This window comes from Typopeltis vanoorti, chromosome 1, assembly GCF_054136105.1.
Source record: "Typopeltis vanoorti isolate ZY-2024b chromosome 1, IOZ_Tvanoo_1.0, whole genome shotgun sequence".
NCBI classification, from domain to species: Eukaryota; Metazoa; Arthropoda; class Arachnida; order Uropygi; family Thelyphonidae; genus Typopeltis; species Typopeltis vanoorti.
In genome coordinates, this window is record NC_143549.1 from 111,357,458 (window position 1) to 111,384,008 (window position 26,551).

At 36.8% G+C, this 26,551-nt stretch overlaps 1 protein-coding gene across 1 annotated transcript in view; it reads left to right on the forward strand.

The window, feature by feature from the left end:
* Positions 1-26,551, forward strand: part of unc79 (UNC-79 domain-containing protein) — a 1,277,183-nt gene that overhangs the window by 586,141 nt on the left and 664,491 nt on the right. Inside the window, exon 26 of the mRNA XM_090395893.1 lies at positions 4,421-4,578. Within this exon, the coding sequence (XP_090252019.1) occupies positions 4,421-4,578 (158 nt within the window). The remainder of the gene's footprint in view (positions 1-4,420; positions 4,579-26,551) is intronic.

A 26,551-nucleotide genomic window follows, 5' to 3' on the forward strand; every position in this document is an offset into this window, starting at 1 on the left:
CAGAAGATGGCCTTGACATAAAGGTCGAAACGTCGAATTGTAGATTTTAGTTATATTAAGTTAAAGTTTTCATTCAAACATGGTAGTTGTCTCCATAATTTTCAAAAATGCTTTTGGATCACCGTGCAAGCCTAAAAGAAAGGATTCAGATCATCCATGGAAATGATACCCACAAGTGCTGCAATCACTATGGTAAGTTAAAGATTCGTATTTCCCTCCTGATCAATCGGCTGGCCTTTTTAAAGAGATGCAGAGACAGTAAACTCATTCCTATCTACATCAGGCTAAAAAAGAAATTTACATCCGCTAAGGCACTTCGTATTTATGACCGCACAGAAAAAGCAATGCTCAGAGAACAGATTCAAAAAGCCCGCCAAAACCTAGCTACAACACAGAATCTGGTTTCAAAAATGCAATCCGAACTATCGAACTATATTAATCCAGATATTCTACAAGTACTTGAAAGAATTACAGACAATTCGGCCAAATATACCCTGGAAAAGAATAAAGAAAAACTCAAGACCAAATTCCACAGTTTGAAACAACGGCAAAATATGGCGGCCAATCACAGGAATCCATCCAATCAGAACACCAACAATGAACAACAAACAAGGGAGACAAGGAGCGACTAACCACCGACAAGCAAGAACCACGTGATCAACCTATCAAGCCACACCCTGAACAACGGTGAACTTATGCTACTGAATAAAGGACTGAACTACACAATAGCACCTAAAAAGGTAAACAAATTGGATTTTATCTACCACATAGAAAGAGGCATCAGGTCCCTACCTAACAACATAGCAGATAAAATATGACTAGAAACTAGTAATGTCCTAAACACTAAGAAAACCATACAGAACAATCTCACAAAAACAGAATTAGCAGCAATTAAGTCATTAAAAGCCAAACAAAACATAATAATAACGAAATCAGATAAAGGCAATGCCACTGTTGTCCTTGACAGGTCAACATACATACTTCGAATGAATCAACTACTAGCCGATAACAACACATATAAGCTTGTAAATTATAACCCAACAAAAAGGATAAAACAGAGAAACTACTCAAGTCCGTCACTTCTTGGCCCCCAGATACAGTTAAAAAACTCAAACCCCACTACGCCCGCTCCCCCAGAATATACGGGGTCCCTAAAATACACAAACAAAATGTGCCCCTTCGACCAATCGTGGAAGGAATAGACAGTCCCAATTACCACTTAGCCAAGAAATTAGCTGCAACACTCAAGGAGTTGGTAGGTCATTCCCCCTCCTACATAAAAAACACACAACACTTTATAAACAAAATTAAAAAACATAACACTCGACAAAGACGACTTATTAGTCAGTTTTGACATTTCTGCCCTTTTCACTAATGTCCCCATCAATGACACAATTCTCCTACTGCAGAACAAATTTCTGCCCGACATTACGGTCCTCTTTGCCCACGTACTAAAGTCCGGGTACTTTGTGTGGCAAAACAAATTCTACCTACAGAAAGAAGGTACAGCCATGGGCTCACCACTATCCTCCCCCAATCGCTAACGTCTACATGGAAACCTTTGAGCAAAGGGCGCTTGATTCCGCCACGCTAAGACCAACAGCCTGGCTCAGATACGTTGACGACGTGTTTGCGATCTGGTCGCACGGGCGACAAACGCTAAACACATTCCTTAGCCACCTAAACAAACAACACGAACGCATACAATTTACCATCGAAATAGAAAATTAAAATTTGGTCCCGTGCCTAGACCCACTAGTCACACGTCTTCCTTCAGGCAGTCTTTCCTTCACAGTCTACCGAAAACCGACACACACTGGCCAATATATACATGCAAATTCATACCACCACCCATCACAAAAATATGGAGTCATTAACACCCTTAAAAACAGAGTTACAACAATTGGCTCTAACCAGCAAGCCCTGAAACAAGAACTAAAAATCATCAGCGACACATTCATAAATAATGGCTATAACAAAAATTCTATTAATAAAATACTCCATAAAGCAACAACAAAAATGAATCTAGATTACAGTAAAACCATAGCCATCCCATACATTAAAGGGTTATCAGAAAAAATCAATAGAATCCTACAACATTATAACCTCAATGCCACCTTTAAACCACCCACCAAACTTAAAACCATATTCAACTCCTCTAAGGATCCTCTCCTCCCATTAGCACATCCTGGAGTCTATAGCATCTGCTGCACCTGTAACTTAGCATACATTGGTGAAACTGGACAGACGCCAGAAAGAACACATTAGACACATTAAATATAACCATTATGGTGAAGCAGGCCTCTCAGACCACGTGCTCAACACCTTACAGCAAATCAACTGGAAAAGCACCCGCTCTTTACACCACACAAAAACCTGGTATGAAAGGAAATTCAAGGAAGCCTGCGAAATCTTGATAAACCATCCAAATATCAACAACAAAGAAGGCATGAAAATTCCAAGGATCTGGATGGCACACATTCAGTCTACCTAATATATAAGATCCAGCATAAGTCAGGACTGTAGCCAGTCTACAACTATTATTAGAAGCCATTCCATACCAACTGGCTGGAATGTACAGGTATAACATGTTGTTATTATATGTATATAGATAGTTACTTGTTGTTGCGCCCAATGTATTTCTACAACCAACAGATAACACTAATAACAGGACTCTAGCGTTGAGGTATAATTTTTTTTTTTTTTTTTTTTTTTTCACCATAGGTCAGGCCAACAATTGTTGTAGCGGTTGGTCAGTATATTTGACAAACCAGTTTGATTGTAGTGTAGCTTGTTTTCTGTGTATAGTTGCATGCTCCAGAAGATGACCTTGACATAAACGTCGAAACGTCGAATTGTAGATTTTAGTTATATTAAGCTAAAGTTTTCATTCAAACACGGTAGTTGTCTCCATAATTTTCAAAAATGCATTAGGATCACCGTGCAAGCCTAAAAGAAAGTGATATTAAACTTGATATTCAAATTGGAGATGGTAATGTCAGGTCAGCACTTTGCTTTATGCAGATGATGTTATACTTCTAAATAAATTCACTACCAGTCTGCAATATTCCTTGACAATTGAATAACTGTTGTAATAGATTTGGTATGAAGGTCAGCAATAACAAAGCAAAAACAATGAAAATAGGCAGAAGCATTGAAAATATCAACTGCATTTTGAATGGAGAACCTATAGAATAAGTAAAACATTTCAACTACTTCAGGGCGATTTTTAGTGAAAATGGTAAATTAAGTATGGGAATAGACAACAGAATCAATACAGCTGGTATGGTAGGAAGTCAACTGAATAAATTTATATGGAATAAGAGAAAAATTAGTCAAAACACTAAACAAAGCTGTATACAAGAGTGTTCAAACCAATTTTAACTTATGGATCTGAGAATTGGGTTAGAAATAAAACACTTATCAAAGACTAGAGACCACAGATATGAGAGTCCTGAGAAAGATTAGAGGCATGAACATATGTCATCAATGGCAATATCATAGTAAAAATGAAGATATTAGGAAAGAACTTAACATCGTTATCATCCAGGAATGTGTTACCAGAGCTAATCTCAGGTGGTATCGTCATTTAAACAAAATGGGAAAGGAAAGATTAGCAAAACAAGAGTTCTCTGCCAGGATGGCAGAAAAAAGATCCAGAGAAAGACCAAGATATAGCTTGTTTGATATGGTAAAAAGTGCCTTAGAAGATAGAAACATAAGATCTGATAATGTTGGAATTTTGACAGGTAACAAATTGATTTGGAGGAAAATTGTAGATAGGAGGTTAGTGGTGATGTAAGTTTTTCATGTAGTACTATCATATCCTGTACACCCCTTGCGAGTGGTTTTCGGCAATGTGATGATGATGAAATTTGAAGATGTATTTGATGCCATTGTAGATGTAATAAATATGTTGGAATTTTAAGATGGTAAAAGTTTTTAATATGCAATTTTGGAATGAGGAATAACACTTTTGAGCTAAATGGATAGCTTAGTCATCTAACTGTTGCAGATATTGTTGAAAGTATCTTTGATATGATTTCATAGGTAGTGGTTAATAATGAATTTGTAAAACAGTAAGGCAGAAAAAATAAGGTAAAAGTGATGTAACTAATTTGAATGTTATTAAAAATATGGCAATCGTCTTTCCTTTCAAGAATTTTCAGGTATGCTTTCTTGTCATTATTTTTGTAATATAAAATTTTAATCTGTAAAGAAACAATTTCTACCCATGTGGATTAGCTATATAGAAGCATCTCCTTTCCCACTAAATATTAGCTGATACATATGGTTATAAATTTTATATTATTATTCTAAACCCATTCAGTTTTGTTTTTTTTTAGAAAATTTCTATAGAAATGTATCTGAAAAAGAAGAAAGTATTTAAATATTCATGTTCATAATTTTTTCATTTCAGTTTTTGGAAACTTATGCAAGCAGAATTTTCCCATATTGCTCAGCTAGCTTCAGCCCTTTTATCACATTGTATTACTCTTCCTTGTGGAGCAGACATGTTTTGGAAAGTAGTCAGAGAAGACTTTCATAATGAGGATTGGAGATCACGATTTTCAGCTGGTAATTATGTTGATTAGTTTAACATAGTGGCCTTCAATTGCAAATTACTTGGCTGTAGTTTCTGTTACCAGTGATTCACAACACATCACATAAATTTACATATGTGTAACAAAAACTACATACTTCCAATCACTTAATATTTTACTGACTGGTAACTTTTGTATTTCAGATATTAATTGTATACTAACTAAGGAAGATCGCAATTTGATTTTGCTTTTCTTTTCTGTGGGCCTTTCTCGCAGTTCACTTCCTGTTGTAGCATTATCACAATATTAGGCTAGATATTTTAGGAACCTGAATTGGGTTGAGAAACCTTCTCAACCCAATTCAGAGTAGAATTTCTGGATTATATTAAAAAATTAATTTAAAAAAAAAAAATCCTTAGCCTATCCCCGATTACTAATATACTATAGGTTACACAGCCTTTTGTGGGTGGGAGTCACATTAAATGAGAAAGAGATAATATCTATATACTTTCATATTTCAGTTTGCTTTGAGATATGCTGTATATGACTTCACCTGAGTTCTAATTTCAACTTTTCTGGATAAACAATTGTTTTTAGTTCTCGATCCTGTTACTGATCACATATCACTAAAATAGTTCACATTGAAATTCTGGTCTATACTTTCATTTGATTGTGCCAGACATTATGACAGCCTAATATAATATTTCTTGATTAGTTTCTGATCAATTCCCCCCCCCTCAAAATTAATATATTATTTATCAGGTTAGTGATTTGATCATTTCTTATATTTCAGTCTTCTAAAGCACACTTAGTTGTATCATGTCATCTACTTCTGGATGCATTTCTTACCATCATTTTTGCTTGCATCTTTTTAGCTAATCTATCACCTGCCATTCTGTTTAAGCAAATATTTCATCATAGATTCATTCTGCTTACATAAATCTTATTAATAATCTGAAGTTCTTTTCTGGTATATTCATTTTTAGCATGGTTTTGTCAGTGATGCCATCTGTTAACTGTATAAATTTCTTCAAAACTCATATATTATTATTATTATTAACATCTGACTCCTTGGAGTCAAAGGACTCATTGCAAGAGATCTATACTCTCTCGTGACAAAAGATCATTGAACTGTGTCTTGAACCCATTCATTGTTTCTACACTCACCGCATTCAGGCAATGCATTCTACTCATCAAACACTCGCCATACAAAGAACCTGCTTCTCACTCCCTTGCTTACACCCTTGTACAGCTTCCATGAAATGCCTCTAGTTCTATCCTTGCCTCCCTCTACTCTATGAAATATCTTCTCCATGTTAATCAGATGACAACCCCTCACCAAATTATTGTCTCAATTATATCCACTCCTTCTATTCACAGGGCTCTGTAAACTGCATTCCTTCAAACTCTTCTTGTTTCTCACGTTCCATAAACTTGACACTAATGTAAATGTTCTTTGGACCTTCTCCAATACTCCCTCATCCCCTCCCCCCCTCTGAAAACCAGGTAATCAGATATGTGCACAGTAGTTCATATGTGGCCTAATGAAAGCCTTATGTAAGAGAACCATAACATCTTTGCTTCTGCAATTCAATGTCCTCTTCATTAATGCCATAATCCATTGAGATATGCTTATAATTTTAGCAATTTGACCCCTAAACTTCATTCAAGTCTCTGTCCACCATCACTCCCAGATCTCTCATTTCCTCTGCCTCTCCCAAAATTTCTTTAATTATATACTCTGCATCTCTTGTCTACCAAGACAAGATTTTAAGACCTTTCAGTTAGTAACATTAAATTCAGAGTTTTACCGATTTGCCCATTCACATAGTCCATTTAGATCCTCCAGCAAGGCCAAAATGTCTGTTCCACTTCTAAGAGCCTTTACCAACTTTGCAACATTGCCAGACAGTTAAGTCTCCAGCTCTTCGTATCATTAATGTACAAGTTAAACAATAATGGTCCCAAAACAGATCCTTGTGGCACTCCACTAGTGACCTTCCTATTTTGGGATACCACTCCTCTATATACAACCTGCTGATACCTATTCGACAGCCAATCTGCTATCCAACTTATTAGTCTGTTATCTGATCTCATCTGTTTCAGTTTAACTATTAGTTTGTCATATGGCAGTCTATCAAAGGCCTTTGAAAAATCCAAGTACAAAACTATATGCATTTCAGTTATCTACTGAATTTGTCACTTTGTTGTAATATGTAAGCAGATTGCTGAAACATGACCACCTGCTAACAAACCCGTCTATCCTATCCTACTCATCTGTCCATCTTAGGATGGGTTGATCCCAACCCCCCCATAATGAGGGGGACTTACGACTAATTAATGCAGCCGGGTCGTCACTCCTTGCTGCATTACAGGCAGTATTTCTGACTGTAATCCATGTGTTCACAGAGCTGGTTTGCCTGCTTATGAGATGAAAACCCCCAGATAAACTGGGGAGAGAAAAACTGCGGTACACACACACACCGAAGACCGGCTAACTTGGCTATGTCTGAGAAAGATCCTAAGCTTCTCACATAGGCGACGGGAATTGAACCGGGGACACTCCTTTCCCAGGCAAATGGTTGCAAAGCGCATAGCCACTCGGCTAGGACCCATGCTGACCATTATAATGAATGCTGGCATTATCAATCCACTTCTAAATTCTAGTTTTCACTAATTTCTCTAATGCATACCTTAACAACAGTTCCAGACACACAGATTGGCCTATAATTTGTAGCCTTAATCTTATCTCATCCCCTCTCCTCACCTTTGTGAAGTAGAACAATTTTTCCCACCTTCTATTCCTTTGGGAATCACTCTGTTGCAAGACTCTTGTGAAATAGTTGTGCTAAAGGTGTTCCATAGAGTATTCCCTAAAGACACGTGGCAATATACTGTCAAATTCCATTGCCTTATTAATATCAAGTTTACTTAATTCCTCATATACTTTCTGTTCATTCACGATCAGTCCCTTCTCCACCATACCTTCTACACTCCAGCTTCTCCATCAGGCAACATGTCATTGAATAATTCAACTATATTATCCAATTGGTTACCAATCTGCCAATGTCATCAACTAGCATCCTCTCTTAGTCATTTTCCCTTCTACTTTCTACATATTAAAAGAATAGATAGGATCATTACCAACATTCATCTTTGTTGCTTCCACAGTACTTTCTTCCAGATTTCATGCTTAAACTTTTCACCCATTCATTTTACCCCTACCTTGTTTAGTCTTTTTACCTTTGGGATATACTCAGACGTTGCTACTGTTAAATAGCTCTTTGTCAATGCCCATGCAGTATTTGTATCCTTCCCACTCACCTCTTCTTTTCATGCTATAGCTCCCACTTGTCTTCTAACCTTTCCATGATCATCAGCCTTGTATTTCAACATACTTTTTTAAACAGAAGTTCTTATGTGACTGGCTGTAACCCAGGTGATCACTTCATTTGTATCAGTTTTCTTCATAGATAAATAGATAAACTAACTATGAAATAACTTTTGTCTCGAAATAAATGCTCTCTGACTATACCAAATATAGGTCTATAAAGAAGGTTACCCTATATGGCCTATTATATCTTATAAAAATTCCACAATGTCTCCTTTATCAGAATTTGTTTCAAACCTATTAAAACCATTATCATGAACTTCTAAATTTATTATTAAGAATATTATTATTATCATCTGAGACCTCCAGGGAGTCAAATACTCATCAAGGGAGGCTATAAATCACCCAAACCAGCTATCATACCTTCCCTTAAATCCATTCACACTGGATGCACTCACTACCTCTAAGGGCAAATTATTCCACTCACTCACTGCTCTCTGGGAGAAAAACCTAGCTCTTACCCCTTTCTTGACTGTGAACAAACTTAACTTCCATGGATGCCCCACCCCCCATGTTTCTCCCCCCCACCTTTCACTTCCATATAATGAACAATTTCATCAGTTGATATCCTATAACACCTATTCAAAAGATAGACCTCTATCATATCACCCTTGGAACAAAGGAAGTAGCTGCTGTAAGAGGAAAAAATGGTGAACTTATAAAAAGTAGAGAGCAATAATCAAAAGAATGCAGGAATTTTATACTGAACTCTATGAAGACGAGGACCGAGACATCCAAGAATCAACCATGGATAACTCGAGTGAGAAAGAACATGATGCCCCTGAGATCTTACAAGGTGAGGTGGAAATGGCACTGCAGGAAACAAAGGATGGAAACGCCCCAGGAGAAAATGGAATTATGGTAGACTTCTTAAAACTGGGAGGAAGCCCTGTCATCACAAGCAGCTGCCTACTCTTTCAATAAATGCCTAAAACAGAGAAAAATTCCAAAAAAATTCAAACAATTCACTTCTAATATTAATTTTTAAAAAGGGCAATAAGGAAGAAATTAAAAACTACAGACCTATAAGCCTATTCCCCACCATATATAAAGTCTTCACAAAAATGATAAATAATAGAATGAAATCTAGACTTGAGAGAATGCAAGCTGTATTTAGGAAGAATTACAATACTTTGGACCATATTCACACATTAAGACAGCTCATTGAAAAATCAATTGAATACAATAAACCCTTATGTCTGGCCTACATAGATTACGAAAAAGCATTTTATTCATTAAAACATCTGCAACACTAAAAGTTCTTGAAACCCAGGGAACTGAGAAACCATATATTGAAACACTAAAACATATTTAAAATAATGCAACTTCTGTAATTAAATTATATAAAAACAGTTAAAACTTTTACAAAAAAGGTATCTGGAAAGGTGATACTATATCTCCCAAACTATTTACAGCTGCATTAGAAGAAGTTCTTTAGAAGCCTTGATTGGGAAACAAAAGCACTAAACATAAATGGAGAAAGGCTCCATCATCTGAAATTTGTAGATGATGATGTCCTAATAGCAGATAATCTGAAGATCTGAAAGAAAGGCTAAATTAGCAAAATGAAGCCTCCAGAGTAATTGGATTAAAAATAAATAGAGAAAAAACAAAAATAATGATGAATAAATACATAAACCAAAGAACTGTCAAAGTTGAAAACCATAATAGTAATTCTCGTAGTACTAAGGAATAAATTAAAATTAAACTTTAATCTATGTTCCAATATTTTGGCAACGTCTCGTTGCCATTTTCACAGGAACTTAAAATAAAGACACGTGCATGCAGGCACTACACAAATTAGAAAACTCCACAGGCTCCTTAAGAAGGTCACTTTTTGGCCTGTAGACGTCACTAACAAATTAAAACCATTCAACTCCATAACATCCCCCCCCCCATATATATGGACTCCCAAAAATACATTAAAAAAATGTGCCATTACGTCCCATAGTGGATGGGGATTGATTCCCCCCACATACAAATTAACTAAACATTTGGCCAAAGCATTCACACACTATACTGGCAACACACCATCACACATAAAAACTCAGCCCATTTCAAAGCCAGCATATTTATTTATTTTTTCGTATGGAGTTTCCTCCCTTTTTCTCCCCCGTCCCTCTTGGGGTGAGTTGAGCCCCCTCATGGGGGGTTAAGTATTTATGGCTGTAGATCCGTGTGTGTTCATGGGGCCGGTTTGCCTGCTTGCGAGATGAAAAACGCCAGATAAGCGGAAATATCCTACTGCCAGCACCCAAGACCGGCTAACTTGGCTATGGCTGAGGAAGATCCTCAAATTCCTCATGTCTTCGACGGGAATCAAACCTGGGACACTCCTTCCCCAGACATATGGTTGTGAAGTGCACAGCCACTAGGCTAACCACGTGGACAAAGCCAGCATAGAAAACCTTACACTCCAACATACTGACATAATGGTCAGTTTTGACGTCTCCTCTTTATTCACAAATGTCCCACTCAAAGAAACCTTAGAGATAATCCAAGCTAAATTTCCTCCCGATATCAGCCCTATTTCAGTTCACTATGAACTCAGGCTATTTTGTTTGGCAAGGAAAATTCTACAAACAAATGGAGGGGACAGCCATGGGTTCACCACTCTCCCCACCCTTGGCCAACTTTTTTATGGAGACTTTTGAAGAGAAAGCCTTAAACTCTACCCCACAGAAACTAACTATATGGCTTCGCTACGTTGATGATGTGTTCGCTATTTGGCCACATGGCTCTGATACACTCCTCTCCTTCCTAACACACTTAAACAACCAACACCCCCAGAATCAAGTTCACTCTGGAAAAGGAAAAAAACAGCAGCCTCCCTTTCTTAGACACACTACTCACCCACCAGCCTGATGGAACTTTGGTTTCTCAGTTTATAGAAAAAACCCACCCATACAGGCAGATACATTCACCAACAATCCCCCCACCCCCTCACAACAATATGGAGTTATTAAGACACTACACAACAGGGCTAAACTTATCTGTTCAAATGACAATGCCCTAACCATGGAACTAAACCACATCCTCAACACTTTCTCAGCCAATGGCTACCCCCCAAAAAAAAATTCCAAAAAATATTTACACCAGTTAACCACAACCCCTCCCCACCTTCACAACAAGGATTATTCTAAATCCATCACCATTCCCTACACCGGGGCACCTCGGAAAAAATTACCAAAATCCTAAAAAAAAAAAAACTTGACCTCTTGTTACAGACCATATAAAAAATTGGCATCCTTTATCCGCTCCACTAAAGACCAACCACCTTCCTTAGACCAAACTGGTGTATACCAGGTCCCTTGCAGCTGTAAGCTGTCCTACTTTGGCCAAACAGGCAGGACAGCGAATATCAGAATTTCAGAACACAAGGACTACATCCGTTTTCACCAGTACAGCCACTCTGGTCTTGCAGACCATGCTCTGGATTCGCCACAGAATACAGTGGAAGAAAGCCATGGTTATACACCATAGTAAATTCAAATTTGAAAGGCTATTCATGGAATCAGCCTCAACCCTAAGAAACATGCCAAACCTCAACAAATTTGGTTTTATGAGACTGCCCCAAATTTGGGAGGCTTGCATCAGAAGACCTTCAGCCCAATGGCCGAGAATACTTACATAGCCCGCTAGGGGCACTATCAGGACTTTTAGGAGAAACAACAGCTTCCTGCTTCGTCCTCAGTTACTGCGTGTAGTGCCTGCCTGCACGTGTCTCTATTTTAAGTTCCTGTGAAAATGGCAGCGTGATGTTGCCGAAATATTGGAATATAGATTAAAGTTTAATTTTAATTTATGTCATTTGTACGTTGTAAATTCCTTAAGTAATTTAATAAGCATGAAAACTGTGAAATAGAACAAGTTACCTTATATGTATATTTGGGCCGATTTGTTATCCTTTCAGAATTGCCAAAGAAAAGAGATTGAAGGAAGAATTCACCTTGGATGGATGGCTTATGGGAAAATGAGTCATATTTAGAAGTGACATCCCTATGAGTCTAAAAAGGAAAGCTTTCGACCAGTGCATACTTCCTATCCTAACATACGGGAAAGAAACATGGACTTGAACAGAAGCCCTAAATAAAAAGCTGAGAACAACATAACGTCGCATGGAGAGAAGTATGCTAAAAATAACATTAAGAGATAGGAAGACCTGGATAATATCTCAAACAGGTGTCACGGATATTGTCAGATACGTTAAACAGGCTAAGTGGAGATGGGCTGGCCATATTGCCAGATGCGATGACGAGAGATGGACTATAAAAACAGAGTGCAGACCAATGGATAGAGCAAGACAAAGAAGACCAAGAAGAAGAAGGTAGAAGGATGAAATGGAACAAATTGCAGGAGTGAGATGGATGGGATAGGCAGAAAACCAAGTGGTCTGGTAAAACCATGGGGGAGACCTTCGTCCAGCAGTAGACAGAACCAAAAGGTTGAAGAAGAAGATCATATCACCTTTCTTTCTCCTATTAACCAGAGTCTTCAATCCACATACTTGCAATCCGTCCTCATAATCTAAATCCCATAATCTGGATATGATCTTTGTAACTCATCTTTGCACCCTTTCCACTGCTTCTTTATCCCCTTAGAACCCAGGAGACCAAATGCGTATAATAATGCGTACGAGCCAGCCTGGCTAGACGAGTGATTAGCATGTCTGCTCTCCAGTCAAGAGGCTGCTGGTTCGAATCCCATCGTGGGCATGGATGTTTGTGATTGTCTGTGGAAATACCAATAGTGGTGGTCAGTGGTAGATGGCATTGGTGTAGTTGCGGTGAGTTGGTGGATTGTGAGTGGTGGAAGCAGAGTTGTAGAGTAGATGCCCTCCTTCAATAAGTCTTTGGACTCCCTTGAGGTGACAAATAATAATAATAATAATAATCCAGGTGTGGTCTTATCAAAGCTTTATAAAGAAGCAAAATGACTTCCTTATCCTTACATGTCAAGATTTGCTTCAACTTCGCAATTATCCTCTGAGTTGTTATTTGCAACTTTTGCTATGTGACTTTTAAACTTCAAATTCCTATCCATCAATATGTCAAGATCCTTTACCTCCTCAGTTTCTAGCATAACCCTGCTGATATAATATGCTGCTGGAACACTAATCACGCCAGAGTGCATAACTTAACACTTGCGAGCATTAAACTGATAGACATTATCGTTTGCCCAAATTTCCAGTCACTTCAAATCATTTTGTAATTGCTGAATATAAGTAGCATCCCTGATTGTCCTGCCTATCTTTGCATCATCGGTAAACAATTGCACATCTGATGTTAAATCCTGCCTGATGTCATTAATGCATAGGTTGAACAATAATGGCCCAAGGACTGGACCCTAAGATACACTACTGGTCACCTTAAATCTGGCAGATTCACACCCACTGTATATCACTTCTTGATATCTGTCTATCAACCATCCCCTGATCCAACTCAAGAGTTTATATTCCAATCCCATATTCTCCATTTTATGCAACAGCCTTTCATGTGGTATCCTATCAAATGCCATAGAAAAATCCAACATTATCATAGCGTATCCATTCCCTTTATCCAACTTGGCCATAACATTCATGACATTGCTATAAAATATTAGCAAATTGCTAAATTTTGCTAAAATTTGCTATACACCCACTGTATACCACTTTTTGATATCTGTCTATCAACTATTCCCTGATCCATGTCAAGAGTTTATAGTCCAATCCCATATTCTCCAATTTATACGACAGCCTTTCGTGCGGTATTCTATCAAATGTCTTTGAAAAATCCAACATTATCATAGTGTATCCATTCCCTTTATTTAACTCGGCCATTACATTGCTATAAAATATGAGCAAATTGCTAAAACATGACCTACCTTTAGTAAACCCATGCTGTTCTTTGTGGTGTATAGCATGTTTGTCTAGCCATTTCTGTATGCGAGTTCTTACCAACTTCTCTAAAAATCTTCACTACCACACCAGAGATACTGATAGCTCGGTAGTTAGACACATCAGGTTTTGCACCACCCCTTGTACAATGGAACTATCATACATTCCTTCCATTCCTGTGGTATCATTCCTGAGCTGAGACTGGAAGTTATTCTTCCACGTTCAATCTTTCTTTTGCTTGCAACATAACAATAAAATTCTTTTGGATTGCCTTTAGGGATACATTCAGATATCACCTCATTTAAGCACTTTTAAAGATTCTCATCCATTGCTAACATTTTTCCCATTCAGTAACTGACATCATCGAACCAAAGATAGTGTTCTCCTAAGTTGATCATAATTTCCAGCTTTGTAGTTCAGCATGCAACCTGTTTTAATCTTATCAAAGCATAGACATAATTAGATACTTCCCAAGAAAGCTGCACGATCACTGTCACCAATTAGTGGTAAAATAGCCATATTCTTGACAGAGACCATTCTGACACGATGAGCCAATCTAACACTTTTTGACCTTGAGTTCCTTTCTTCTTTCACATGTTTGCTTGAGAAAGTTCTCTTGCAATAATTCAATATATTCCTCTTCTTTCTTATCATGCGATTTCTCTTCTACCCAATCAATGTTTGGAAAATTAAAGTCATCCATAATGATCATTCGTTTGGTACCCATAAGGCTAAATTGGCAATACATTACTTCGTACCCCTGCAACTGAGCTTCCAGGTCTGTAGCAACACCCCACGATATATTTCATTCTGTTAACCTCCAGACTCAAAATCACTGCTACATGGAATATTGTTATCATCATTATTTTCTTGTGTTTCTACCCTAACTGGACTTATGTCATGTGATATCATTAGTAGCATTCCTCTTCCTCTCCTATCTCTTCTGTCATTCCTAAAAATAGTATACCCATTACAGTCAATCCCACTTACCATATCTGATTCTGATTGCCAGGTTTCACTAATGCCAACAAATCTTAGGCCACATCGTATTCAATAAAGCAATGAACTCAACCCCTTTGTTTCTAATGCTCCTGGCATTTATGTATAGACATAATAAATTACCACCTTGCCTATTCTTATAATTAGATATGCAGTCTATTTGGTCTTGTTCTAGAATTTTCTCTTTTCCCTCCCCAAACATACTTAAAAGGTCCGAACCCAAAGTATATTTTTCTACCCCTTCGCCACACATATATTCGAAGACATTCTTACCTTTATCATGTTTGCATATCATAGCTGAACTTTCAAACACATGGTCTAGTTTCCTTGACTCACTCTGATTTAGGTCTCATACCAAGAAGTATGAGAAGTCTCCAGGCTTCTGATGCCAAATGAATTCAAGTGCAGGCCATCCTTCTTATACAAATTTTTTCTGTCATCAAACACACTCCACACATCTAAAAACTCTCATCCATATCTTCTACATAGCCTGCATGTGAAATCATTTGCTATCATTGCCCTCCTTTTTAACCCAGTACTGTCATATCTGGTAGTAATCCTATAATTTTTACTCTCTCACATTTCTTTCTCGTTTCTTTCAACAGACCTTTTATATCTTCTCTCATACTATATTTGTCACTACTTAAATTATTAGCACCTGCCAGAACTACCATCTATTTTACTTTTCTTTTTTTGTTTTCAATTATGTTTATCATATTTTTAATTTTCGCTCCCGGGAAACTAGAAGTCGTGACTCCCTCGGCAAGCACAAATTTTAAAATTGAGTCACCATGTTAAAAGGAATGCAGGTTTCTCCATGCTCACCTGCATTCCTTACTCTTTCCTCTGGCACTTTCTCTCCATGTTCTCCCACTCACCTGCCATCCTGTCATCTCTCCATCCCTCGTTCCTGCACTGTCTTGCCTTCCTCTGTTCTACTGTTTCTCCTATTCGCTCTCCTTCTATCATTCCCATAACTTTGTCATTCCTACTCTGATTCACTTCACATTCATTGTTTTCTGTCTCCTAATTTTTTCTTCTTTCACACTTCTTAACTCATTCCTCATACATTCCACTTCTTCTTTCAGTGCATGTATCTCTCTTTCTCTCTCTCTCTCTGCAGGCTACCTATTGTCACTCAGCATTCATCCTTCAAAACTGCACCATCTTTGAAACTTACCACACTCCTTAATTTTATATTCTCATTCACATGCCAATTGTTTTCCTCAACCTGGATCATGCTGCTCACTTCTCTCAGTCGCTGTTCACCTGTTTCTGATGTAACACTGCCAAAGTCTGTGTGCTAATTTCTAAAACATTAAGTTCTTCCCATTTTCTACACTTTACACATACATGGACTCCTTGTTCTCTCACCTCTCACATTTCTAACTAATGGGATGCATACATGCTGCATGCACCACATACCACAAAATCCTGTAGTATGCAGTTCATAGAATGATGGATAATGAAGTCCATACATCAGGACAAAGTCTGTTAGCTTCTTCTTTAGTCATGAAACATAATTCATTCAGTTCTCCTTTTGAATTCTGAATTTTCTTCCATTTAGAAGCATTTAACTGACCTCAAGCACTTGCTCTTTACATTCTTCTCGCCCAGACCCAGAATGATGAAAGAAAATCACTATGCTTGAAATTTTTCAAAATGAGGTGGCACCAACTAATCTCTCTATGCTGAAGCAGTATTAGACAGAGACTGATATAGGCTGTCTCAATGGACGTGATGTAGTTACTTCCATCCATCACCTGATTTGTAACACACACACCGTGAGTTTATTTCTTTTGATTTTTTTTTTTTTTTTGTGTGTGTGTGTGTGTGTTTGTGGGGCAATGTACATATAAAGAAGTTTCACTTAGAACATTGTTAGCATATTTTTCTCTTTGTATTTCCTTTGTGACTTCTCTGAATAGTAGCATTGTTTATTTAGGTTGGGCAATAGCTAGCAACAGAGCCTCTGTAGCTCAGTAGCTCAGTTCTGTTTAGAAGAAGCCTTTAGTCAGAAAGACATGGATTCTATTCCCATCAGTGACGTGAGGAACCTTTATCTAGTCTCTTTTGATGAAAGGTGAATTGTCTAAATTCATTGCTTGGGTAGCACCAAGAGCAGACTGCTATAATGCAGTCTGCTTTTTTTTTTTCCTTTTTTTTTTTTTTTGTTCTTTTTATTATTACTTACTATACTTAAATTGTCCTTCTTATGGAAAACAGTTCTTCTTCACAAATTCCAGAATTAACTTAAATTTATTTACTTTATTATTTATGTTTTTATTTCCTAATTAAATCTTAAAGTTATTTTTGCTAGAGCTTTGTTATAGACCATGATGGTCTGTCATGTATGTGCAAACTGCATGTTTCGTTGTTGAATATACTGATTTTTGTTCTTGTTGTTTAAGTTGAAGGTCATACTTGAAGACCTTGATACTAGGATGAAAATTTTATACTATTAAATATATATATATATGCACACACACACACACACACATAATGTAAATCCCTTTTATATTATTTATTAATTATCATGTCTTACATTCCTATATGCCAAGTTATTATTACTCAGAACTTCCATGGAGTCATTACTCGTTTTGATGACCCATCTGAGACAACATAGTCTGTCTTGTGCTAGTCCTTAAACACCTTGACTATTCTCAATCTCATGCATTCCATGGCCAACCACCTTTCATAATGAAAGCCTCTTCTAACTCTCTTACTCACCATGTCCATTCACAGCCTCCAGAAAAGGCCCCCTTGTCTTTGTTCTGCTATAGGAAAACTCTTCACAGTGTCAATTTTAAATTACCCCTTAACAATTTAAATTTCTCAATGATATCACTCCTTCTTCTTCTAGCCACTATTTTCTGTAGTTTGTATACCCTCAATTTATCACCATAACTAACCTTGTGTTATTTTTTTTTTATTCTTTCTCTGTATCCCATCTGAGGTTAATTATCCCCTTCAGATCTCAATGACCATATCTGAGCACTGTAATCCTGATGCTTATCAGGACTTGAAGCAATGGAATCTCACTACTTTTATCTCTGCTGATCAATGTCCTTAGTATGGTAGCAATCCTCTGGATTACCTTAACCACCTTTGTGATATTTCTTCTAAATTTCTATCGACTTTCCTCAAATGATCTCTTGCTTTCACCTGTGGAATATGCAGATTCCAATCATTAAATTCTAAATTTCAAGAACTTACATTAATTGTGGTAAACTGGTATCCCCCCAATTTATTTTCCCACCTTTCCTGCTTATTCAAATTGTCTGAAGTGCTAGAATATAGGCACAATGTAAAGATAAGATGTGGAGGAAAGATTTTAGAAGACGTGGATAGATTTCAATATATAGGTAGCTGGATCTCAGAGAAAGGAACTTCCGAGTTGGACACTAGAAATAGATTAGACAAAGCTAAATCGGCATTTATGGAAATGAAGAGAATTTTAATAAACAAGAATATTGAAATAGGTGTTAGAGTTGGAATAGTTAAAGCAACAGTTTGGAGTATTACAAGTTATGGAAGTGAGTCATGGACACTCAGAAAGAGAGATATGGAAAGAATTAATGCATTGGAAATGTGGTGTTATAGAAAGATGGAAAAGATTAGCTATACAGAGAGAATATCAAATCAAGAAGTTTTAAGAAGAGTTGGGATGGAAAGAACACTGCTCAAGAATATTATGCAAAGAAAGACCAGATTTGCAGGACATCTTCTGAGGTTCTTCGGGACGTCTGACAAGAACTATATTACAAGGGAAAGTTGAGGGGAAGAGAAGACATGGAAGACCAACTAGAGAGTGGTTCAATGACATCGTGAAATGGACTGGTTTAAGAATGACGGAGGGGACAGACAGAGAGAAATGGAAAAGAAATGAGAAGAGCTGCTCATCTGCTGCAACCCTCTTGCTAGAGGATGCTACAGGATGACGACGATGACTATATTATATATAAAAACCTGTCTATATTATATATAAAAACTTGTTACCTTATCAGTTCACACTTCACTCATGCAAAACAGATGAAACTCAGAAAACAAAAACAGCAACTCATGACAGATGACTGTTCAGTTGGATTGGTTGACACAATAACCAATCACAGCCTCTAAGTGCTATTGTCTCAGAGCTCACCCTGTCTTGCCTTCTGCATGGTTTAAAACTACTAAAATGCTAATAATTTGACTCACTGCGCCATCTGCACATCTTGTTTTCAAAGACATCGAAGGTGTATATATTTTGAACTCATACCCAGGCAATTAACGTGAATGTGATGCAATGTTTACACTTTGAAAAGTGTCCTCTTCGTGAAACATTAGTATATTGTGTTTACTTTTAGGAATCACTTGAAGTCTGGAAACAATTAGGGGAGTCTTTAATGGGAATAAATGCAAAAATATAATATCGGAAGGACTGAAGCAGTAGTCGGGTCATAGGAAGGAGGAATAGAAGCTGTGGAGGTCCTCCCAGTGGCATCCTTGTAGTGCCAAAGGACACGAGACTGTGAACTTGTGGGTGGAGGTTGTTCCTTGCAGAAGAGACTTGTGTAATGTTGTGTTCCGAATTACCAAGAGGAAAATTGGCAACAACAGTATACCCAGAAGGGGAGCTTGTTAGGAAGAGGTCAAATATGTTGGCAAATTAGAGGGGAGTGGTCATATATTCTGGTAGGAAGTTTGATGATCTGAGATAGATCATTGCTAATGCCAAACACCTCAGCATCCCTGCCTGCTTGGTCAGTGAAACTAGGGAAGGGGGAGCCAGTGTGAGTTTTGGAAGAATGACCTCATTATTTGAGTATTTTGATTGCAGAAAGTTAAGCTTTAAAGAAAGATAGTTGAAGAGGTCGGAGTGGTTGATGTCATTTGGAGAGTGATAGAGTACATTAAAAGGGCAGGTTGATTCGGTATAGAAATTTTGAGCCAAATCAGATCGAACAGTGGGGATTCAAAATATTGCATTCTCTGACATGGTATGTCGGTTTCTGATGAATGCACAAGTGCTGCCCCTTGTGACAGAAAGAGTTGTGTAATGTGTATTTTGGGCAGTTGGGGTTCTTCTATGCTTTTCTGAAGACAAAGTTTCATTTTATAAATATCCAGATGTATACAAGATTCTGTCTTCTTTTCTGAAAGATATATGTAGGTCAGACTCGGAAGTTTTGAAATCTTCAACTAAGAACATTATAGTCAATGTTGAAAACAAAAGGGAAGAAAAAACCAGACTCATAGTGCACATCCTCAAAGAACCACCTTTGCTCCAAGTTGCCAAGGGATGTACACCTTACCTCAGCCTGAAAATATTTTCAGGTGCAAACTTTGTTTGCTTACACTAAACTAAATTTATTATAATCTAACCCAAGTGCACAATAAACTTCCAACATATTTCTCTAAATCCAGAGTAATTTAGTAATAAGGTGGTACACCGGTTGGCAACTCGTATAGATAAATATAACCTCTCCATTGCTTTTACCCTAGTATTACCATCCTGGGTCTGCCTCCCACTGATGAGACCTCAATAAAGGTCGAAACCGGTCTGGGTAGTGACCCTTCCCTTAATGCATGGCAGTATACATGTCCGCAAGGAGATGTGCTTTTCATTATGGGAGATACTGAGACAAGGAGGTGATTAGAGCTTGGTCCACCTTTTCTCCAAGTTGCCAAGGAATGTACCACCCTTACCTCAGTCCTGAAGATATTTTCAGGTGCAAACTTTGTTTGCTTACACTTGGATAAAGGATTAAACTAAATTTATTATAGTCTAACAAGTGCAAAATAAACTTCCAACATCCTCAAAGAACATTACACAGTAAATTGGCAAGCATCTCTCTGCCCCACTTAGAGGAGAATTAATTAGACAGGTTTTTCAAGGAGTCCTCCAAGGTCATTTGCCCATAAGGGACACTAAATAGAAATCAAGGAATGATCCTTCATGACATCTGGAAATCATTAACATGTGTAACATTAAAGACCTCTCCTATGCCAACAATCACATGCGGAGTTTACACAACAATGCAGATACTGCATGTAACATGCCTAATGATACTTGAGATTAAACTATCATTCCAGTCTTTTCAACTTATAGATATTAACTGCTATTTGAAAATATTTAATTTTTGCTTATGTTAAGCAATCCACTGATGATGATGATGCTGTTAGCCATATAGATAGCAAAACATGTAGATCAAATATATCTAGTATAAATACAAAAATTTAAACTACTTAAAGCCTGGTATTTATCATTCAAGATTACCCTTTTCTGCTCAGTTTTGTATATGATCTCTCACTAATTTCCCTAAGATCTTGACAACTGCACCTTCATGCTAACACCACCCTTATGCAAAGGCACTATCTTACTCCCTCCTCCTTAGGCACCTCTCGTGCAGCTGCACTTTAAATGAATAGCCAGGTTAACAAAGCTATCAGTTCCCTTGCATATATTCCCTTAAAACATATGGCAAAATCCCATCTAGTCTACACTACCTTATTGACTTCCAGAGCACTTTGTATTTGAAACAGTTTCACCTTATGAACTTTGACCTTTAACTCTCTCCATCTCCCTGCTAATAAAACCTGCTTTTCCAGAATAAGATACCCAATAAACTGATCATTATACAACCAACTATATCACATGCATTATTCACTGGAATTCAATTTTCATCTAACACTGTCATTCACAATAATTTCTCCTGCTACTAGCCATATAATGAAAGAAGTCCATATGATTTGCCTGGGATTGCAGAGCTAATCTCTTCTCAAATTTCAGTTGTCTTCCTTACTATACTAGTTACTTGCCTGGTCTGATTCTATATTTTTTATGCAAATACTCTTCACTACTCTACTTTTTTACTTGCAATTCCTCTTTGATTTCATTAGTGATCCATTTTATATCAAAATGAGAATTCTGATAAATTATTATTATTATTATTATTATGTAGTAACACCTCCAGGGAGTCCAAAGACTCAACAAGGGAGAGCACCTACTTTACAATTGTCCGTCTCCACCAACCATAACTACCCTCATCATCTACACCAATGCTATCTACCACTGACTACTCCCCCCTTAGTATTTTCACAGACAATCGCAAACATTCATGGCACGGTGGGACTCAAACCATAGCCTTTTGGCTGGAGAGCTGATACGCTAACCACTTGACCAACCAAGCCAGCAACCAGGCTTTTTCATTTAAGGTAGGCAACTTGTCATTGCTGCTGATAAATATTTCTTCACTATCTCTCATTTACTGGAAATATTCCAATTCTTCCATCTGTGAAACTGCTTCAACTTATTTTTAAGATTATTATAATCATCTGCCTTATAATTTCACATAGATCCTTTTTCCTTGATGATAGAAATAAATTCAAAACTCTTTAACCTCATATTCTCTCTACCTAGATTTGCCTAAAATATTTATTCCTCAAGAATTCCAGAAATTCCATTCTCCTTCCACCTCACACCATACAATCTCAACCATTAGTACCATTGCTCTTAAAATTCTCCACTCTGAGCAGATTCAGGTTATCATAAGTCCACCACCACATTTACTCTTCCCATCCTGCCAAAACATGCCATACTCTTCTATTCCTTTCAGGATATCATCTTCTGTTAACTACATTTCACTGATTCTGAGAATCTTTGACAAGCTGAGGCTATGTTATTATAGCCTCAACTTGTCATAGCTATCTATATTACTTTTTGATGAAGTTTTATGAAGAATTTTATTAATAGTATTTTTGCTATATCCGTTATTTATAAATGTACTGCTAATAATTTTGAATTCTTGTTTAAGAGCTTGTTCTTTGGAGCAAATTGTTATAGCTCTGTTTTTAAGGGTGTTGATGACTTCAAATGTCATCACTTCATTTCCTTTATTCTTTGCATTTGTGCATTTATATTTAAACTAAGAAATGTTAGTGTATATATTATTGAAATGATAAAAATATTTAAAGCTTTAATGTCTAATACGTAATTTCAGTAATTCCTGTTTTGCTATTATTCTCCAGTAATTGAATCAACTTGAGAAAACTGTCTATGCCAAGCTAATACTTGCAGGTAGTTTCTTGTATCCTTTCCATTAAGGATTACAGCTTATATAATTAAAGGAGAATTTTGAGTTTTCAGAGGATTTTACATTGACACATTGTTCACACTATGACATTTATTCTCTGGTAGGTTCTTCATCTGATGATATGCATTATCTTACTAGGTTTAAATATAAAACTGCATTATGAAAATTATGGATACAACTACCATGTTAGAGTAAAACTTTAGTTTAATATAATCCAAAATATACATTCGACACTTTGACCTTCACATTAAGGTCATCTTCTGGAGTATATATATATATATATATATACAAAGAAAAGAAACAAGCTGCACTACAATCTACATGGCATGCTAAAGTTACTGATCAACCATTAAAACTATTTGCCTGGTATTAAAAAAAAAACAAAAAACTCGCTACATCAAAGTGAGAGTCCTGTTATTATTATTATTGTCTATTAGGTTACAAAGTTAATTAAGCTGGAGCGTAACATGTTCATACAAAAAATAATATATAATAAATAAACAGAAAATAAAATTACTTATATAACTGTACATATAAATTGCAAGTGGTACGGATAGTGGCCAATAAAAAATGAAAATTGCTTAGAGTCCTAAAGTGAGGGTTTGCTGGAAACTAAATGGGTTGAATGTGTGCCATCCAAATTCTTTGGATTTTTAAGCCCCCATTATTATTAAAATTAGGGTGGTTAATCAAAATTTCATAGGCATCTTGAAATTTCTGTTCATACCAAGTTTTTGTATGCAAAGAACAAGTACTTTTCCAATCAATTCGATGTAGGGTGTTAAGAGCATGATCTGAGAGGCCTGCTTCACTAAAATTATATTTAATGTGTCATTTATCTTCTTTTTTATGGATAGGGATTGTACGTCCAGTTTCCCCTATATAAGGTAAATTACAGATGCAATAAACTCCAGGCTGTGCCAATGAGGGGGAGAATCCTTAGAGGTCTTGAATATGTTTTTTAATTTTAAAGGTGGTTTAAAAGTGGCATTAAGATTATAATGATGTAGGATTCTATTAATTTTTTCTGATAACCCTTTAATGTATGGGAGTGTTATGGTTTTACTGTAATCTATATTACTTTTTGATGAAGTTTTATGAAGAATTTTATTAATAGTATTTTTGCTATATCTGTTATTTATAAATGTACTGCTAATCATTTTTAATTCTTGTTTAAGAGCTTGTTCTTTGGAACAAATTGTTACAGCTCTGTTTTTAAGGGTGTTGTTGACTCCAAATTTTTGCGAAGGGTGGTGATATGAGTTAGCATGTATATATTGGCTGATGTGTGTAGGCTTATGGTAAACAGTGAAGGATAGACTGCCTGAGGAAAGATGTGTGACTAGTATATCTAGGAATGGCAGTGAGTTCTGATTTTCAATTTCAATAGTAAATTGTATGTGCTCATGTTTTTCGTTCAGGTGTCTAAGGAATATGTTTAATGTTTGGCAGCCGTATGGCCAGATAACGAAAACATCATCAACGTATCTAAGCCAAACTGTAGGTTTTAGAGTAAAGGAATCAAGAGCATGTTGCCCAAAAGCTTCCATATAAAAATTAGCAATTGGGCAGACATAGTGGTGAGCCCATGACTGTACCTTCTTTTTGTAGGTAAAATTTATTCATCATCATAACACTAAGTATTTAGTTTTCCGGTCTCATTATCCATCCAATATCCTTTTTTGAGGTCTACCCTGCCTTCTCTTTCCAATTGGCTTATATTTTAGTATTTGTTTAGGATATCGGGTATTGTCCATTCAGTTTACATGTTCTATCCATTTTTGTTCATAATTGTTTAGTTTTTCATCTGTTGATTTTGTTTTTAGTTCTTTTAAAATGTCTTCGTTCCTTTTTTGATCTAATAATGTGTATTTTGCAATTCTTCTCATAAATCTCATTTCACTTCTTTTTATTCTTTGTTTATCTTGTTTGTTTATTGCCCAAATTTCACTGTCATATAATAATGTGGGCACTGCTAAAGTATTGTATATTTTCAAGCATGTTTCTTTTTGTACTATATTTGGGTTGAGTGTTCTATTTATCAGGCCTATAATCTGTAAACATTTTGAAGTTTTTAATTTCGTCTTTTTCTCCTTATGATATTTCACATCCAAGATAACTGAAAGTATTTATCTGTTCTATTATTTTATTATTAATAACTATTATAAATAACCATTGTTTTAGTTTTTTCATTCAAACTGTTCTACTATAATGTTTAAATTATATATTGTTCTTTTTTGTAAATTGTCTTCCTTATAAATTGTCAGTGGGTCTGGCTCCCACTGATGAGACCTCAATAAAGGTCGAAAGTCTGGGTAGTGGCCCTTCCCTTAATGCATAGCATTATACATGTCTGCAAGGAGATGTGCTTTGCATTATGGGAGATACTAAGGCAAATTACTAAAGTAAAATTTATTTTGCCACACAAAGTAACCAGAATGTAGTATGTGGACAAAGAAATCTATAATATCAGGCAGAATTTGTTCTGTAGAAGAAGAATTGGATTATTTTCACAAGTGTCCCAATCATTGATCAGGACATTTTGTGAAAAGGCAGAAATGTCAAAACTGACTAATAAATCATCTTTGACAAGTGTTATGTTTTTAATTTTGTTGATAAAGTGTTGTGTGTTCTTTATATAGGAGGGGGAATGACCAACCAACTCCTTGAGTATTGACACTAATTTCTTGGCTAGGTGATAATTAGGGCTGTCTATTCCTTCAAATATTGGCCGAATATTCCATTATGTTTGTGTACCTTGAGAATGCCATATATTCTGGGAGAACGGACATAATGGAATATTCATTTTTTAAGAGTGGGACCACACCCAGAGGTGGTGACACCAAGGTGGAATTAATGGAGAAGTCATATTTACCTATACAAGTTGCCAAAGGGTGTCACACCCTATTATTAAAATTCTCTGGATTAATTAGTAGCTATGCTACTAATTATATATTGAGTTTTATCCTTTATCCAAGTGTAAGCAAACACTACCTCTGGATCTGGCTCTCACTGATGAGACCTCAATAAATGTCGAAACCAGTCTGGGTAGTGGCCATTCCCTTAATGCATAGCATTATACCTGTCTGCAAGGAGATGTGCTTTGCATTATGGGAGATACTAAGGCAAGTGATGAGAACTTATACTACCTTTACCACGAGTTTTTCCAGTCCTGAAAGTACTTCAGGTGCAAACTTTGTTTGCTTACACTTGGATAAAGGATAAAACCCAATATATAATTAGTAGCATAGCCAAGTGAAAACATTCCATAAACTTATCTCTAATTCAGAGAATTTTACTAACAGGGTGTGACACTGTTTGGCAACTCGTATAGGTAAATATGACTTCTCCATTACTTCTACCTTGGTATCACCACCTCTGGGTCTGGCTCCCACTGATGTGCTTTTGCACAGAAGTGGTTGCTTTCCCTGAGATGTGAGAGGCTCTGCTTGGGGGTAGGTTTTTGCCTGTCTCTGAGTGAGGTTACTGCTGAGATTATGGCTCTGCTCGGGGGGGGGGTAGGTTTTTGCCTGTCTCTGAGTGAAGCTACTGCTGAGATTATGGCGCTGCTCGGGGGGGGGAGGGGGGGGGGAATAGGTTTGTGCCTGTCTAAGTGAGGCCACTGCTGAGATTATGGCTCTGCTTGGTGGTGGGGTGAGCCTATCAC